At 40.1% G+C, this 15321-nt stretch overlaps 1 protein-coding gene across 1 annotated transcript in view; it reads right to left on the bottom strand.

Annotated features, from left to right (window-relative positions):
* Positions 1-15319, bottom strand: part of LAMC1 (laminin, gamma 1 (formerly LAMB2)) — a gene marked incomplete at its 5' end in the record, with an annotated part of 119916 nt that extends 104597 nt beyond the window's left edge. Inside the window, one exon of the mRNA XM_004688551.2 lies at positions 15022-15319. Coding sequence (XP_004688608.2) covers positions 15022-15319 — 298 coding nt within the window. The remainder of the gene's footprint in view (positions 1-15021) is intronic.
* Between the last annotated feature and the right edge of the window lie 2 nt (positions 15320-15321).

Genomic DNA, 15321 nt, shown 5'->3' with positions numbered 1-15321 from the left:
TTCATCACAGGATTGCAATGTTCACTGGGTTTTGAGATGAATATATGGGTCCTGCAGAACAAAACAGCAAATGCCACAGGGGGACAGGCGGAAACAGAAATCAACAAAATCTTCCTGGAGGAGCTGAAGTCTCATGGGTTCTGAAGGACAATTAGGAAGTAGCCAAATAAACAAATTTAAAAAGGAAACAAGAAGAGACTTAGCAGCACCAGTTCCAGTCATACAATGAACATAACCAATATTCCTCTGATGTGTATACTGTTGTTTCTGTTAAGTCTATAACTGAAATCTAGCATATGTATCCATCTATTTACCTAATAAGATCTGCTGTCAATCCAGAGTTGCCTTTCAATTCCACGTTTCATTTTCATTTTTTAATCTAAAATCAGTATTTATCTGACAAGTTCTCCTAAATCTCCCATCCCTTAATCAAAGGATTGTAAGATCAACAGGAATCTTCAGGATCACCAGATAGGTGATCTGGGAAGTCATGTATCTCAGTCAGTTGGAATCAGATCTCCTTTGTAGTCACATGGTCTTTTTCTCTTATGGCCCTTTATGCTTTGCCCCAGAGTGGATTTGTTGACATACACATTCTTGGTCTCCCATAGACTGCATGCTCTTCATGCACAGCCCACATTCCTCTTTAACTCAGTAATCAAAGGCTCTGCAGAAAATCATCTTTTAGTCCAGTCTCACCCACCCTGCTGTTCCCTGTCAAGTCCCACAATTTGCACTTTCCAAGAAAGCTCACTGTTACCTTCATTAGAGATAAGTTGTTACACCTTCTTTCCTAAGTCACATGGTCATTCCCACAGGTAGTTTCCTTCCTGGTTTAATACCAATGATGACGATGCCACAATGCTGTTGCTTTTTTTTTCTCCTAACCTGTTTCTATTTTATGGACTAGGACTGAATACTGCAAGTGTCTTCAAAGAAAGGGAACAAGTTCTAAACAAATCATCCCCTTGTAAGTTGTGGATTGTCTGTATCTCAGAAACTGCCACGTTTCCTTACAGATGTCTTAAAGCTAGAATCATCCATGGCCTTTCCCGTTTTCCCGTTCCAGCTTTTGTTCTTCTGATAAGGTTACTGTGTTTCCTTGAGACTTCCTGTTTGAATAACCACACACTTGGGTGTTCAAACTCCCATGTGTCCATTATTCACCATAAAAGGGCCCTGAGGAAGTAACCAGGCAGTTGAACACAAAATGACATATGAACAAAAACAGCTGTGTGTTAGCAGGAGGGACAAAAAGACAGCAGGGACCTAGGCACTGCTGTGAGTTTCAAAAACAAGGTCTATTTAGTCAGGCATGGTTAGAATGCTGCTGATTCAGAGCACGAGGGGCCCGTTGCATAAGTGAAAATCACCAGAGATATGAATATGTCCGCTTTTAGTTATTTTCACAGAGTCTCATCCCAACATTGTCATTCCCAACAGTCTCTTCCTTCTTTCTCTCACAAAACTGCCAATACCCACTCAAAAGTTTTCTCAAAAACCTTTCTATTTTATTTCAAAAAGAAAGAGTCCTCCTTTCTCAAAGGCCTTTATTATAAAACACAGGGAAGCACAGATATAGACACAAGTAGCAGAGTCACCACCCAATTCTCATGCCAGGACATAAGAACCTTAAAGGGAACATAAATTAAAAGTCAAATCCTTATCAGAGTGAACCTGAAACTTCATAAGCCTCAATTCTACCTACCAGGAGTCATTGCTAACTTGTTTCTTGGTATGTGGCAAAATTTCTGAGAATAGCAGTAAACAAACTAGCTTGAGCCTAATGCAATCCTGATAAAGTAAACAAATTTTATTACAGCTGCCTTACAGATGTTCCCACAAACTTTCATAATTTGGAATAGAGTTCTAAAACTTTTGTCTCCAACAGATTTTCTTTCCCAGAAACTTATGTCTAAAATAGTCACTAGAAATTCAATATTATTCATGGAGTCACTCTAAACATTAACCCTAGACACTCAACCCCATAGAACATGACCCTTTTCCCATAATCTTCACCTAGGGTACCTTGTTTCTTCCAACTTCCAAAAAGAACACACAACTTCAATGAAAATTCCTGGATGCTCATCTGTCAGATAATGATCTGACATTATATAAGGATAATCTACTACTACGAAACTATACAGACCAAAATAACAGAAATCATCAGTTCTATCAGAATTAGGTATATGATACTGAGGTATAGGTATACAGATAAACTGCTAAGTCAGGGTGTACAACTACACCCTCACTTTTTTAGTAATAAGTTAATTAAACCAGACCCACCCTAAAACACTTCTCATACCTTAAACTTTTGCTTTCCAACTCCAAAATCTCAGATTTCTTCTAGTTGCCACATGTTTATAAGCCTATCAGACAACTTGCCAGAAAACCAAAAGTTTCAATGTTGTGCAGGCAAGAGTCAGATCTAGAGCTAATCATTTTACATTACAATTTATTCCTTAATAGTTTCTGATATTAAGATCATCTTGAGTTTGGAGAGAGCATCCAGGCAGGTCAGTCCTGCTTTTAATCATGATTTGGTCTGCCAGAGCAGAAAAACATCACTTTCCATTCCCTGTGAGAGAATGGAAAACACAATAAAAGCTGTTCAACTCATTTTCATCATGCTGTCAAACTGTCAAAAACTTGAATTGCTTCACTTAGAAATGGGATCTTTTCATTCTCTTTAAACAAAGTTCATTAAACACACACACACACACACACACAAAACACAGAGTAAATAACCAAATAGTAAATGGCATTTTACCAAATGGAAAAAGAAAGAAGGGGGCATTTTAGCTTGACACTCAAACCTCCAATGAAGAAATGAGTGTCACCCCACCCACCTTCCTCAAAAGAAAGGAAATTAAGAGTTAGCATATAAAAATCATCAGTCACTAAGATGCAGCCACATGGATCACAGAATCACATAAAATGTGTAATAAGCTGCTGTGTGGAGAAAGCAAGACTGTGGTTCAATAATACTTAGAATTTAATCAGTCAATTCATACTTGCAAAGGAAAACCAATCCTAGAATCCTGAGCTTTAGGAGTAGAGATAGGGCCTCCCTAGTGGCTTAAAGGTTAAGTCTCAGCACCGTCAACACTAGAGCCTGAGTTCAATTCCTTGCCAGGGAGCTGGACCACATGGCCCAGCAGACCTTTCCTGTCTCGCCCGCTGCTCCCCTCAGCAATGTATTTCAGTAGATCCACCTGGTCTGCTTCCCCACTCTGTCTGTGGTGGATCCCCTCACCACCACCATTTACTATTTGGTTATCTCCTCTACCACCTCTGACCCACATGCCAGCTCTTCTACATAAAAATTAAAAGAAAAAAGAAGTGGCACTAGCATGTGGTGAGGGAACAGCACAAAATACAAAATCTAGGTAGGAACTATGACTTCTTCAGAGGAAAAAAACATAAACTTCAAGGTCTAAAGGTCTCCTGGTTTTATCTTAGCTCAACCCACTCTGGAAAATAAAGGAGATACAGTGAGCTACCATGCTAAAATACAGAGGCAGGCAGCTACAGACTTTCAATTTGCATATACAGAATTATAGTGAACAGCAACATTTCTGAGCCAGAAAGATGAAAACAGTAACAAATCTCCTGGGTCCACAATGGTTACCTGTCCACCAATCACTAAAATGTGTATCTCTTCAGTTAGCAAATTTGAACCAAAATACCTGCCATCTGATGAGTTATTTACTTGGAGCAGAAGGGGGAACAAATGGAACCAGGAGTTGCATCACGCAGCCTTATCTTTTGGGATGTCAGATAAAATGAGCAACTGAACTAAGCTCAGCAATTCTCAACAACCAGAAAAAGTCATGAGTAAGAGAAAGGATATAAGGCAAAATTCTTTGGATAACTTTTCCCATCACCAGATACTGACAAAACCCAGAATCTCATTCTGAAATTCAATTAATTCCTTAGGAATTCCTAGAAGCACTAATAGCTGAATATTATACAAGTACCCAAAACCTAAAATTTTTCCATTGCCAACAATTCCCTGACCTTTGTAAATAAGTGGAAGCTCTTTTTAAAAGAAGCAGTCCAAACGCAGACCTCTTCAAGCAGGAATCTGTCAGATACCAGGTATGGTACACTTTCATCTACTCCTCATTTTAAGATCTTTTTGTAGATCGCTATCACTTATCAGGTGTAGTAGAGTAACAGGAGCATAACAGGTCTGGATAGGGTGTCAGTAGTTGGCAAGATTGCTTAAAAACTCAAAAAGTACTAACCAGGAGGTTTAAATGAAGGATAACTTTCTTTTGTCACCTAGTTTTTGAGATTCCCATCTTCCAGCTCATTCTAAATATCTCCCCTAATTCGTGAAAGCAAATAATTCAATTGCCACATCTGGTTACTTTTGGGTCTTTATTCAAACACTTGGAAAGTCCTCCATGTATGGTCACTAACTTTCTTGGAGATTCAAGTATTATTCCCTGGCTGACTTTTTTTTTTTTTAAGATTTATTTATTTATGCATACAGAACTGGGGTACAGGCCAGAGGTGCAGGGACTGTGAGAGGATTCACCACACACAGAGCCGGGAGCAGAACACGCAGATCGATGAAGTACACTGCTGAGGGGAGCAGTGGACGGGTCAGGGAGGTCTGCTGCGCCATGTGGGTCACCTCCAGGGCTGGCGGGAATCGAACTCATGCTGAAATGGCTTTAGTTTCTTAGTGCTGTTTTAACCCGCTGTGCCACCAGGGAGGGTCCACCTGGCTGACTTTAATCCACACTCTATAGAGTACTTTTCAAGCATTACCTCAATGCTCTTCAAAAACAAAATTATTTTCACTGTGCTTATATTCTCTCACTGATTTCCTGTACATGAATGTTTTGTCTCATCTCCTCAAACACATTATAAACTACCTGAGGATGAAGAAATGTCTCAATATCTATTGGTTCCCACACAGTCCATATTAAAATACCCATAAAATGAAGAATTTTCTTACCAGGTGCTTATTTGCATAATACTTTTTTCCACTAATTAAAATCACAATTAGTGATTTGGGGTGGGTAGATCTTTTCATTTAGTTGGAAATACTTCACAAAACTTCAAACGTCTTTTAAGCACACAACTCAAGCTTCAGAGTTATCTTTTTCTAAAAGGTGCAGGAGACACAGCCACTAACCTTAGAATATGTCAAAGAAAGGATGAAATTTTCATATTATATAGTATAAGTGTTTCATGGGACATTAGATTTTCACCAGAGATTAAATAATGACAAATTATACAAAAAAACAGACACTGTAACCGAAACACATGCCAAGAAGAGACATTCTTATAGAATTCTCTAAATCTGCAGCAAACCCCGCTAACTTACCATTGTATCACTTCAAACCAGGAAGCATATCCAAAACCATTATCTGCTTTAAGGTAAGCAAAAAGAACAGAGAACTTCTGCTCTTCTCCACACTCCACTTTTGAGACCTTCCAGGAAGCTCACCTGAATACTGAAAGCACTCTGCAGGTACTTCAGTTGAAAATCAGCTGGTTTATTTGTCCATTCACTCAACAAGTATTTGTCAATGCCTATTAATGCTGGCAACTGCTGACAGAGCATAAAGAGGTGAGAGAAACATAAATGAGATAATAAGCCTCAGATTCTGTGCGCTCCTCTTTCAAGCCAAAAATCATACAAAACAAACAAACAAAATCACTTATACATTGTGTTGTAACTGGCTGAAAATTACCCACACAATTCTTTTTTTAATTTGAGGAGAAATGTAGATGCAATGAAGTGCACAAATATTAAATGCAGAGCACGAATTTGTAAAAACATATACTCCTATCAATTCCACCCAAGTCAAGGCGCAGAACATGAAGTCAGAACTACAAAGGAGAAAACAGTAACTGGCCATTAACCATGTCTCTAAAAACACAAGTAGGTGCCTCTGTAGTGGAGCCTTCACACACTGTGATCCATTACCAGAAAACAAAATTCATTGAGTACCAAATTCTATTCAAAGCCACTTGTATAGAATTTCAAGGAGGCTGATTCTGGGTTATTCCAGCAAATCTCAAAACAAAAAGAAGATACAATAACAAAAATCCACTGCTGTTTTCAGGACAACAGAAAGCAGCCACACAGTTGGAAACAAAAGAGTAGAAGGGAGTAGAGGGAATATATCTCCTAAAGTTCTAATTGAAATAATGTGAGACCCCGAATTCATCTCCCAGTCTCACCACAGGGTTCTCCTCCCAAAGAGATCTCAGAGGTCCATTGTCTAAGAAAGAGATAGGTCTGCTTTATTTTATTTCATGAATATGGAGCAGCATGGGCACCAGGAGGACTGGTCCCAGTTATTTTAGGCTGGCCTCCTGGAAGAGCCCATGGAAAGAAAAGCAGATGTACTTAATTAGTGTCACCACTGTCTGGCACAATACTCTAAAGCCTCAGAGACATTTCTAAAAATGAGCTTTATGGGATCCCTTTTAGCAAGCTGTCAAATTTAGGTGCAAATGAACAAACATCTAACTTTATCATTTTACAAGAAAGGAGGTGCCTGCAAATTCCAGCAGGGCCCTCTGACAAATCTTAAGCAATATAGACAAAGTAATAAAACCAGCACACAGTCATCTTGAAACTGTATCCTTTGAAACAGAGAATTTAAGATAAGGAACAGATTAATTACTTATTTAAAAAAAAAAATATATATATATACATATATATGTATATCCCCCTGCCCCAGGAGTTTTAGGTAGAGTAAATAAACAAGCAGCTCTGCTCTAAACTTTGACACTTTTCCCTAAAGCCTAAATAAAGCAAAGGTAGAGCTGCCAATTAAGTACAGATGGAAACAAAGACCCAGTGAAGAGGTGGAGGTAGGTTCTACAGCTTGTTAAGTGATAGTTGTGCATCTACCTAACACTTTACCCTAGGTTACACTGTACATTTATAACTCTTCACTAACCTGAAGAGAAGGCATAACCCAGGCCTTTAACTGCACCCATAATGAATTACACACATCATAAGCAAATAAAGTATTTCACTGCAATCTTTCTCCACAACTGATCTTTTTTAAAGTCTTTTTCTCTCATAGACATGTGAAAATATACTTCAAGTAAAATGTAAATCCATTTCAAAAGAAAAAATGGGCCCTCCCTGGTGGCGCAGCGGGTTAAAGCACAGCACTAAGAAGCTTAAGTCACTTCCACATGAGTTCGATCCCCCTCTGCCTGGGAGGAGATCCACATGGTGTGGCAGATCTCTTCTGACCCATCCGCTGCTCCCCTCAGCAGTGCACTTTGTCGATCTGCCTGTTCTGCTCCCCACTCTGTCTCTGGTGAATCCTCTCACCCACCACATCTCTGGCCTGTACCCCAGTTCTGTATGAATAAATAAATCTTTAAAAAAAAAAAAAAGAAAAATGTACAATACTATCATTAAAAATTTTAGAAATACTCGCATGTTTGATACAAATCTGAGCGGTTTACTTCTGTATGTATCCAGATGACTTCAAATCAAGTCTAATTTTTACCCTATATAGTTCAGTCATAGGTCCTTCAATTCTTTAAGTACTTTTTCAAAGCTACAGAAATAAAGCCATTATGTATCATATTTCTATTAGCTCTTCAGGAAAATGAAGAGATAACAATGATAAAAATAGAACTAAAATTAAAAGTAATGCTGAAGAATTACTTTGAAAGCTTTTTATAACTCAGATATTCACTTATTCACTCATCAGACATGTTAGTAAGCTCCAGAGATCCAAAGCCTCCAGTCTCCATCCAAATGGTAAGTGAATGCTCTCTGGGCATGCACCTTTCACTTAAAACTTATTATAAGGCATTGACCATTTGGTCTAGAGCAGGGGTCACCAGATCAAAATTACATTGTAAAGGACCAGTTAGCAAATATTTTAGGCTTTGCAGGCTGAGACATAAAGTATCAGTTACTCAACTCTGCCTTTGCAGCACCAAAAGCAGCCAGAGACAATATGAGCTTGACTGCATTTGAGTAAAATTTTATGCATAACAAAATGTGAATTTCATGTATTTTCACCTGCCACAAAATATTCTTTTGATTATTTTTATAACAATTAAAAATTAGAAAACTATTCCTAGCCCCATAGCCAATAGAAAAGTAGGTGGCAGTTTTGGATTGGACGGGGCCAGTACATATAACATGCCTTCTCCCTTCTTCCACATCTAAGCCCAAGTTCCATGAGGTTAGGGCCGTACCCTGTGGATTACTATATATTCAGGAATGTGCTTGGTGCTGAGGATACCTAGCAAGCAATAAGGTAACACATGTTCTTTATAGTGAACTGAACTAAAAAGATGATTTAAGTTCCTGACCATGCCTGCTAGGCCAAAGACCTCCTAGGCTAGAAAAGGAGAGAGGAGTAAACAGACTGACAATACCATCTGAGAGAAAACACCATTTGATCGATCAGCTGTAATTCCACTCATTTCTCCCCCACCCATCCTTACTGTCATCTACCCAAGTGCAGCTTTGGTAAATATCTATAGGGTGGAATGAGTGGGACAGCTAACCCAAGTTAGAGAATAGGGCAGGAAGAAAAGTGGAGTGCAAGGATTCCTGAAGGTGGTTAACACCTAGAAGTGTTCCAAACCACAGAAGCAGCTTTACACAAGGACTAGAGGTTTAAAAAAAAAGGTCCAGACCCTCTAGCACCTTGAACACACGCCTCGGAACCTGGACTTTATCCCAATGTCTATAGAAACCACTGCAGAATTTTTAAAGGACATATGATGAGATCTGCACTTTAGAACCATTACTCAATCTGAAGTGTGGCTGTCCAATATTTGGTGAAAAACTGGAAGCAGAAAGGCCAAAAGTTAGAAACTGCTGCAGTAATCTGGGTAAAATCCAATGGGGAGCTGTAAGAAGGTGGAGGCAAAGAAGAGGGCCACACAAATAAGGATTCAAGTGACAATCCTTGCTGGATAAAGGAGGTAAAACCAGACTTGAGTAGATTACAGTAAGAAAGAGTGGGGAAGAAATGAGTGGAATTACAGCTGCCCAGAACTGACCCACCTCCCAGCTATGAGTCCTATCTGCCTAGGGACTAATCTTTAGACAGCATGGTTATCTTTAATGGGAGACCAGGCAAAAAAAGTAGTGAACAACTATATGGTTAAACAGTTAATGCTGTCTGAGATGTGGCTTTGGGGCCCTGAGTTAGGTAAGAGGATGAAGTTGTTTCTGGATATGCCCAAATGAACACATCCAACAAGCCTTTAGGTTTGGAGAAAGAGCTTGCCTGGGGATACAAGTTTACACATTTACTGATTTGCAAGTAGTAGCTGAAAAGGTATTCATTCAGTAGGTGTTGAGTACCACGAGTGGAATCCAGAAACATAAATGAAAAGAAGCAAAGAGTAAAAGAGGAAGACCAAAAAACCAAAGGAGTCTGGCATCTCAGGATCAGTGTGGACATGAATTTGTATTTTAAAGTTGCCCTGGAATGAACTAGTCACTCTTTTGAGAGACTTGTCAGAGATGCCAACAGCTACTGGGACTAGCTGTGTATAACATGGTGGTCTCCAGGAAAAGGGGAAGTTCCAAGTTCTCTGCCCCACCCAGAAGGAGGGTGGAGCTGAGCAAAGAAGAGAAGGAATCTGAAGAAGTGGGATGAAGAGCTAGGAGACCAGAGGAAGCCACACAGAGAAGAGGGAGACATGTGAAGAAACCATGCTTGTTTCTTGGCCCTGGACTGATTGGAGCGGATGTGGGTGAGAGACCTGTGGGGCGGTTGACTATGGCAGCATTAATATTAATTTTGGTTGTGCTCTCTTCCTCCCAGACTTGTCTGGCCATCTCTGACCCTTCTCTATGGGTCCTGCCTAGAAGGTGCTTTAGTCTTGTGACAGGCTTTCAGGCCTTGCTTTGGGCCAATCCCTTTTGGGTGGACTTTTACCCACAAGGGAATGAGTAACTTCAGGTGTTTGATTTAGAAATTATATTCTTTGTCTTTTCTATATTGCATACTCATTGTATTAAAGTTCCTTTCTATTATAGCTCTTATGCCTTGTCTTGATGCCAACAGATGGCAGAACCTATTTAGAGTAAGCAGGTTTGGGGGTTCAGGGGTGCCCCTCTCTCCCTGCTCTGTAACAGCTGTTATAGGGCAAAAACCTACTTCCATTGTGAACTCTGACAAATCACAATCTCAGAATCCTCATCTTTGCCTTCACTGAGTTGAGAAAATATAATCAGTGTTAAAGTAGAGGCTTTATAAAACATAAAATATCATACATGTATTATTTTAACAGCATTGTAAGTGAGTATGAAAATCCCACCTATAAACAGAAACTTCACCTTGCTATCAGGTACTGTACCGTGTACTTAACAGGTATTTAAAAAATGTTAGCAGACTATGTAACAGTAACCTGACTCTGTATGCACAGGAAGCATAGCAAAAGCATATGCAACTTCCTAAAAGGATTTAGAACTGAAATAGTCAAACTTTATCCGTCTCACAAATGTGATCAATGACAAAATAATGGGGGTGGAGAATGGATGCCAGTTTCAACTTCCCTCTTTAAGTGTAAACTTCTTTTAGATGCTTTAGAAACAAGGAGAAGATATTTACAGAAAAAGCAGTGAAATGTAGAACAGCAACTTTGTAAAACTGTGTCCAACAACTGTCTGCCATAAAAGAAGCTCTCCTTAAATTCTCAAGTTGAAACCTGCAAAATGTAAATCAGGCCTTTGTGAGACAAACTAAAATAGAGTTTCCCCTCAGGGTGCACAAATACCACAGTGAAGTCACCCAAGTGGCTATTCCCTCACAGATAAGCGACCTTTCAAAGATTTTCCTGGGAGGGAAATGTTGTTTGTTTCATGGTTATAGACTCTTAAGATCACGTAATACAATAAAATGCAACAGTCCCATATCCCAATTATTCCTATTTAGTCATACAAAAAGAGCATTTCAATATAACTTTAAAATCATCATTTAATCACAATGCGTTCTTTAAAACTAATGAGGAGAGTGGGAACTAATCTGGTCTTGGAGAAAATTTTAGGAGTTCCATAAGCTTCGATTAAGTTGATTTTATAAGCAATCTCTTCTTTAATTGCTTTTAGAAAGAAGGAAGCTACCTTCCTCCAAGATCAAGACCAATTTTGCCAAGTTTCCATTCACAATATTTTGTTAAAGGACTGCTTAATAAAAGGCAAACCATCAGCCACAATCTTATTTATCAACTATCCAATTGATACCGATAAAATTTATGGGTTACTATTAGAAAACATAACAGTTAAACTCTTAAAGAGCAAGTGAGATGTTAGAAGATCCAAACGCTGAAGGCAACATGAAAAACATTTCTTTTTTGAAAAAGATGCCTGGCTTCACTTTCTTTTCAGGACAAGCAGAAAATGCTATTCGAATCCCACAGCCAGTTTCACTCATTCTATCTGAGGACACACAGCACTCTCAACTCCTAGTGCTTTCAGAGTAAATGGTGATTTTCCTGGCTTCTATACAAATGATAATGGTACAATGACCTATTTCACACTTGTCAAATGCTAACGCATGTTTCACCCATCAAAAGAGAGTAAAAATAATTATGTACTTTTATACATACACACACTCACACACACACACTTGCTGTGAGAGGTGGTCTCTAGTGTATCACAGCAATTGGCAGATACTCACTCTTTCAATTCGCCATGTCTTATTTTCGGTTTACAATAACTATGACTTCTGATCAGTACCAAAACATATGTTTCTTATGACTACATAGGTGTAGTCAGACTACACCTTGTACTTGGTTTATTTTAATGCTTACTGTGTTTAATACTCAACATCAAAAGAAGGTAAGAAAGTGACGGCTATACCTAGTTTGTTCACGCTGTGCACTTCGTGTCTCACATGCTCGGTAAGGGCAAAGCACAATATGCATCACTTGTTTAAGGGTATGTGAAATCTGAACTGGGTGGGAGATTTAATAGATGCACAAACAGTCATGGCCCTTGAGTTCATGGGAAACAACTAGTTCGTTATAGCCCATGGAGTAACTGGGTTGGGCAGTGAACCATACATAAAGCCCTGTTTGCTACAAATATATCTGTGGCAGTCATGGAGACATAGTCTTGTCACTGGCAAGGTGGTGTAGAGGAGGATAAGGGAGAGAAAAGGGAGAGAGGAGAGACTGAAACATCAACCCAACGTCAAACAAATCTCCCTCTCTTCCCCACGTTCCCCACCACACACGCTTTCCTCCAGAACATCAATTCTTATTCAAGAACAAGTATAACTAAGTTTTTTGAAACTATCTAAAAAGTTTAAAGTAAATGTGTTTTCTAGCTAATCACAATACTGAGATGGAAACTATTTTAAATAACTTTTCTAAGTTTTAAGTCCATAGCTTTACAAATTTCACTGAGCAAGAATATTACCAAAAACTGAATTTTCATCAAAAACAAGTACAAACATGTAAAATTTTAAAGTAAAATGTCACGTTCAAGTCTTAAGTAGGTGAACAATTAAGATTTCTCTTGACGGCCCTCCCTGGTGGCACAGCAGGCTAAAAATTAAGCACTAAAATTAAGCCACTTCCCCATGAGTGCATGAGTTCGATCCTCCGCCTGTCCCGGAGGAGATCCACATGGTGAGGCAGACCTCTCCTGACCCGCCCGCTGCTCCCCTCAGCAGTGTACTTCATCGATCTGCCTGTTCTGCTCCCCACTCTGTCTCTGATGAATCCTCTCACCCTCCTCATCTCTGGGCTGTACCCCAGTTCTGTATGGATAAATAAATAAATCTTAAAAAAAAAATTAAAATTAAAAGATTTCTCTTAACACCTTAATCATCCCAACCCAAAGTTACTGTATCTGTCCCCTATTTGTAGCAGCCTTACTGACTGCTACAGCCCTCACCACAGTGTCTTTGTAATGAAGTAGTAATCACTATGATCTCCCTACCTCTGCAATCACCTGAAATAATCTTTGGCTCCATAGGGCCCACAGTAGAAAATTCAGAAGGCCAAAAGGACTGCCCTATCTTTACCTAAGTGAGATTCTTGTTCAGAAAATTTTAATACTTTCAGGCACTTTAAGACAAGGCAAAGCCTTTGTTTTAAAAACTTTAATATCTGAAAACACATAAAATATAACTTCAGGGGTACTCAGAATTCAACTTATTAAAAAACAAGTCAAGGGACCTCCCTGGTGGCGCAGTGGGTTAAAACATAGCAGTAAGAAGCTAAAGCCACTTCAGCATGAGTTCGATCCCCTCCCCCCAGAGGTGACCTACATGGCACAGCAAACCTCTTCTGACCCACCGGCTGCTCCTCTCAGCAGTGTACTTCGTCAATCTGCCTGTTCTGCTCCCCACTCTGTCTTGGGTGAATCTTCTCACTGCCCCTGCATCTCTGACCTGTACCCCAGTTCTGTATGCACAAATAAATATTTTTTTTTAAAAAAAGTCAAAATGTAAACAAAAATAGCTGGAAATACTTCAGAAGTATTTTGCCAAAGTTTAAAAATAGAACATTTAGGAGAAAATAGCTAAAGAACATCCACACAAGGTTTAAGGAGCCCCTAGGTCTCTCAGAGTCTTTGGAAAGGCACCTGTTCATGATCCGATTAACTCTACGTGCCTTCAATGTCTGAAAAACTGACTTGGTACAGTTTGACCTCTTCCAATCTCTGAGAAACAGGTGCCAAAGAGCTTCACTTTAGAAACTTATTTTCAAAAAGTCTTTTTCCTCATGACTTGTCTGCAAATATTTACTACAACAGTGCTAAATACTGCTCTTCTGAAACTTATTCAACATATTGCCACTAACTCCACCTTTCAATAAGTCATATTCTTTCCCTGGAATCTGGACCCTTTATGGAAAGTTTAGTGTACCAGACAGCAGTAGAAAGAAAACACAAAACCATGACCAGAAGAACCATCTGACTACAAAATGTTCTTTTCAAATATCCCCAAATAATGTTACTAGCCTTATAAAATTATCCTGCTTTGCTAGAAGCGTGACTCAAACTCGCTGTTTTCCCTGTAAGTTCATGACCACCAGATTACCGATAAATCAAGTCTTTCAACACAGTGGGGACTGAAGTGCTACAAAATCAAATCGTCAGTTTCAATACATACCACTCTGCTAAAAACAATAATGAATCACTCTACTTGTTTATGTACTTCAATGATGAAGAAAAACTTACCTAGATCAAACACGATTTTAATAGTTGAGGATAAACATGTGCATCCTCATCCACCACCCAAGCAATGAAATTTTCTATACATCCCTTTCCTGATTTCGAAAAGGTCACCTCTATACAAGTGTCTACACTCGCCCAGAATCAAAGGAAAAGGGAAGATAGCAAGGAGACCATTTTACCCAGAAACAAAACTGTGACCGGCAATTAACAGTAAGTGCAGACACTTCCCCCTGTTTTCTCTGTAGTAGGATTAGCAGTGGAATAGCTCTGCGACCTTTAATTAAGGTTAAACAACTCTGAAGAACAATCACTTTAAAAGTGAATGTCTCTTTTAATTACACACAGGCAATACCGGTAGTAAAGGTATTTGCTTCCCTCAAATTTCTTAAGACCCCCTCCTCTCTAGGTTATTCAACAGAGCAAATAGCAACCACCCTCCACCCTGGGAAGAGGGATATTTAAACAAGGTAGAAGTAAGTGTGCAAGGTGAACCTTCTTGCCTCTGATCGTGAAAACGTTGTGAAGACCCTGCTAGGAGAGAAAAGTGAGGATGGGGGTTTCTGGCCAAAACTGTAAAAAGAGGAACACAAACGCCGACATGGTAAACCACCAAAGAAGAGGGAATCCGGCTAAGTTAGAAAGAATGGGAAAGCAGAGGGATACTGGCACCAAGTAACTTGGCCTCCTGGGTTCGGAGCTAGATCTAGTTCAGAAACTAGAGAAGGGAATGCCTGTGTGGCCATGGCTGGGGCAGGGAGCCAACAGGGGCGATCTGGGCCCCGAAGGCTGGGGCCAGGAGGAAGATGGCACGGGAGCAGGACTGTCGGCGAGCAGGAGGGGACAGGGCTGTCACCGCTTACCCAGGTGCAGCGTGAGGTTGATGGAGTTGGGGTACTGCACCCCGGCCAGCATGGTCTGGCTTTGCCACCAGGTGGTGTCGGCCTGGTTGTTGTAGTCGGTCAAGAAGGCTGCCCCGTGCTGCAGGTGGGGCTGCCCGGCGTCGCACAGGTGACAGGACTTGGTGACCCCGGTCACCCCGGTCTGCACGCAGTACTCCTCGGGCGGAGTCCCGCACGTGTTGGTGGCCACCACGGTCACGTTGAAGGCGGCGTTCACGAACTCAGGCATGCAGCGCTGCGGCCGTCCGCCCTCGTCCGTGC

The sequence above is a fragment of the Condylura cristata genome, unplaced genomic scaffold (assembly GCF_000260355.1).
Source record: "Condylura cristata isolate star-nosed mole 26May11 unplaced genomic scaffold, ConCri1.0 scaffold00024, whole genome shotgun sequence".
Lineage (NCBI taxonomy): Eukaryota > Metazoa > Chordata > Mammalia > Eulipotyphla > Talpidae > Condylura > Condylura cristata.
Note: the sequence above shows the minus strand (reverse complement) of the source record. Positions and strands in the feature narration are given on the sequence as shown.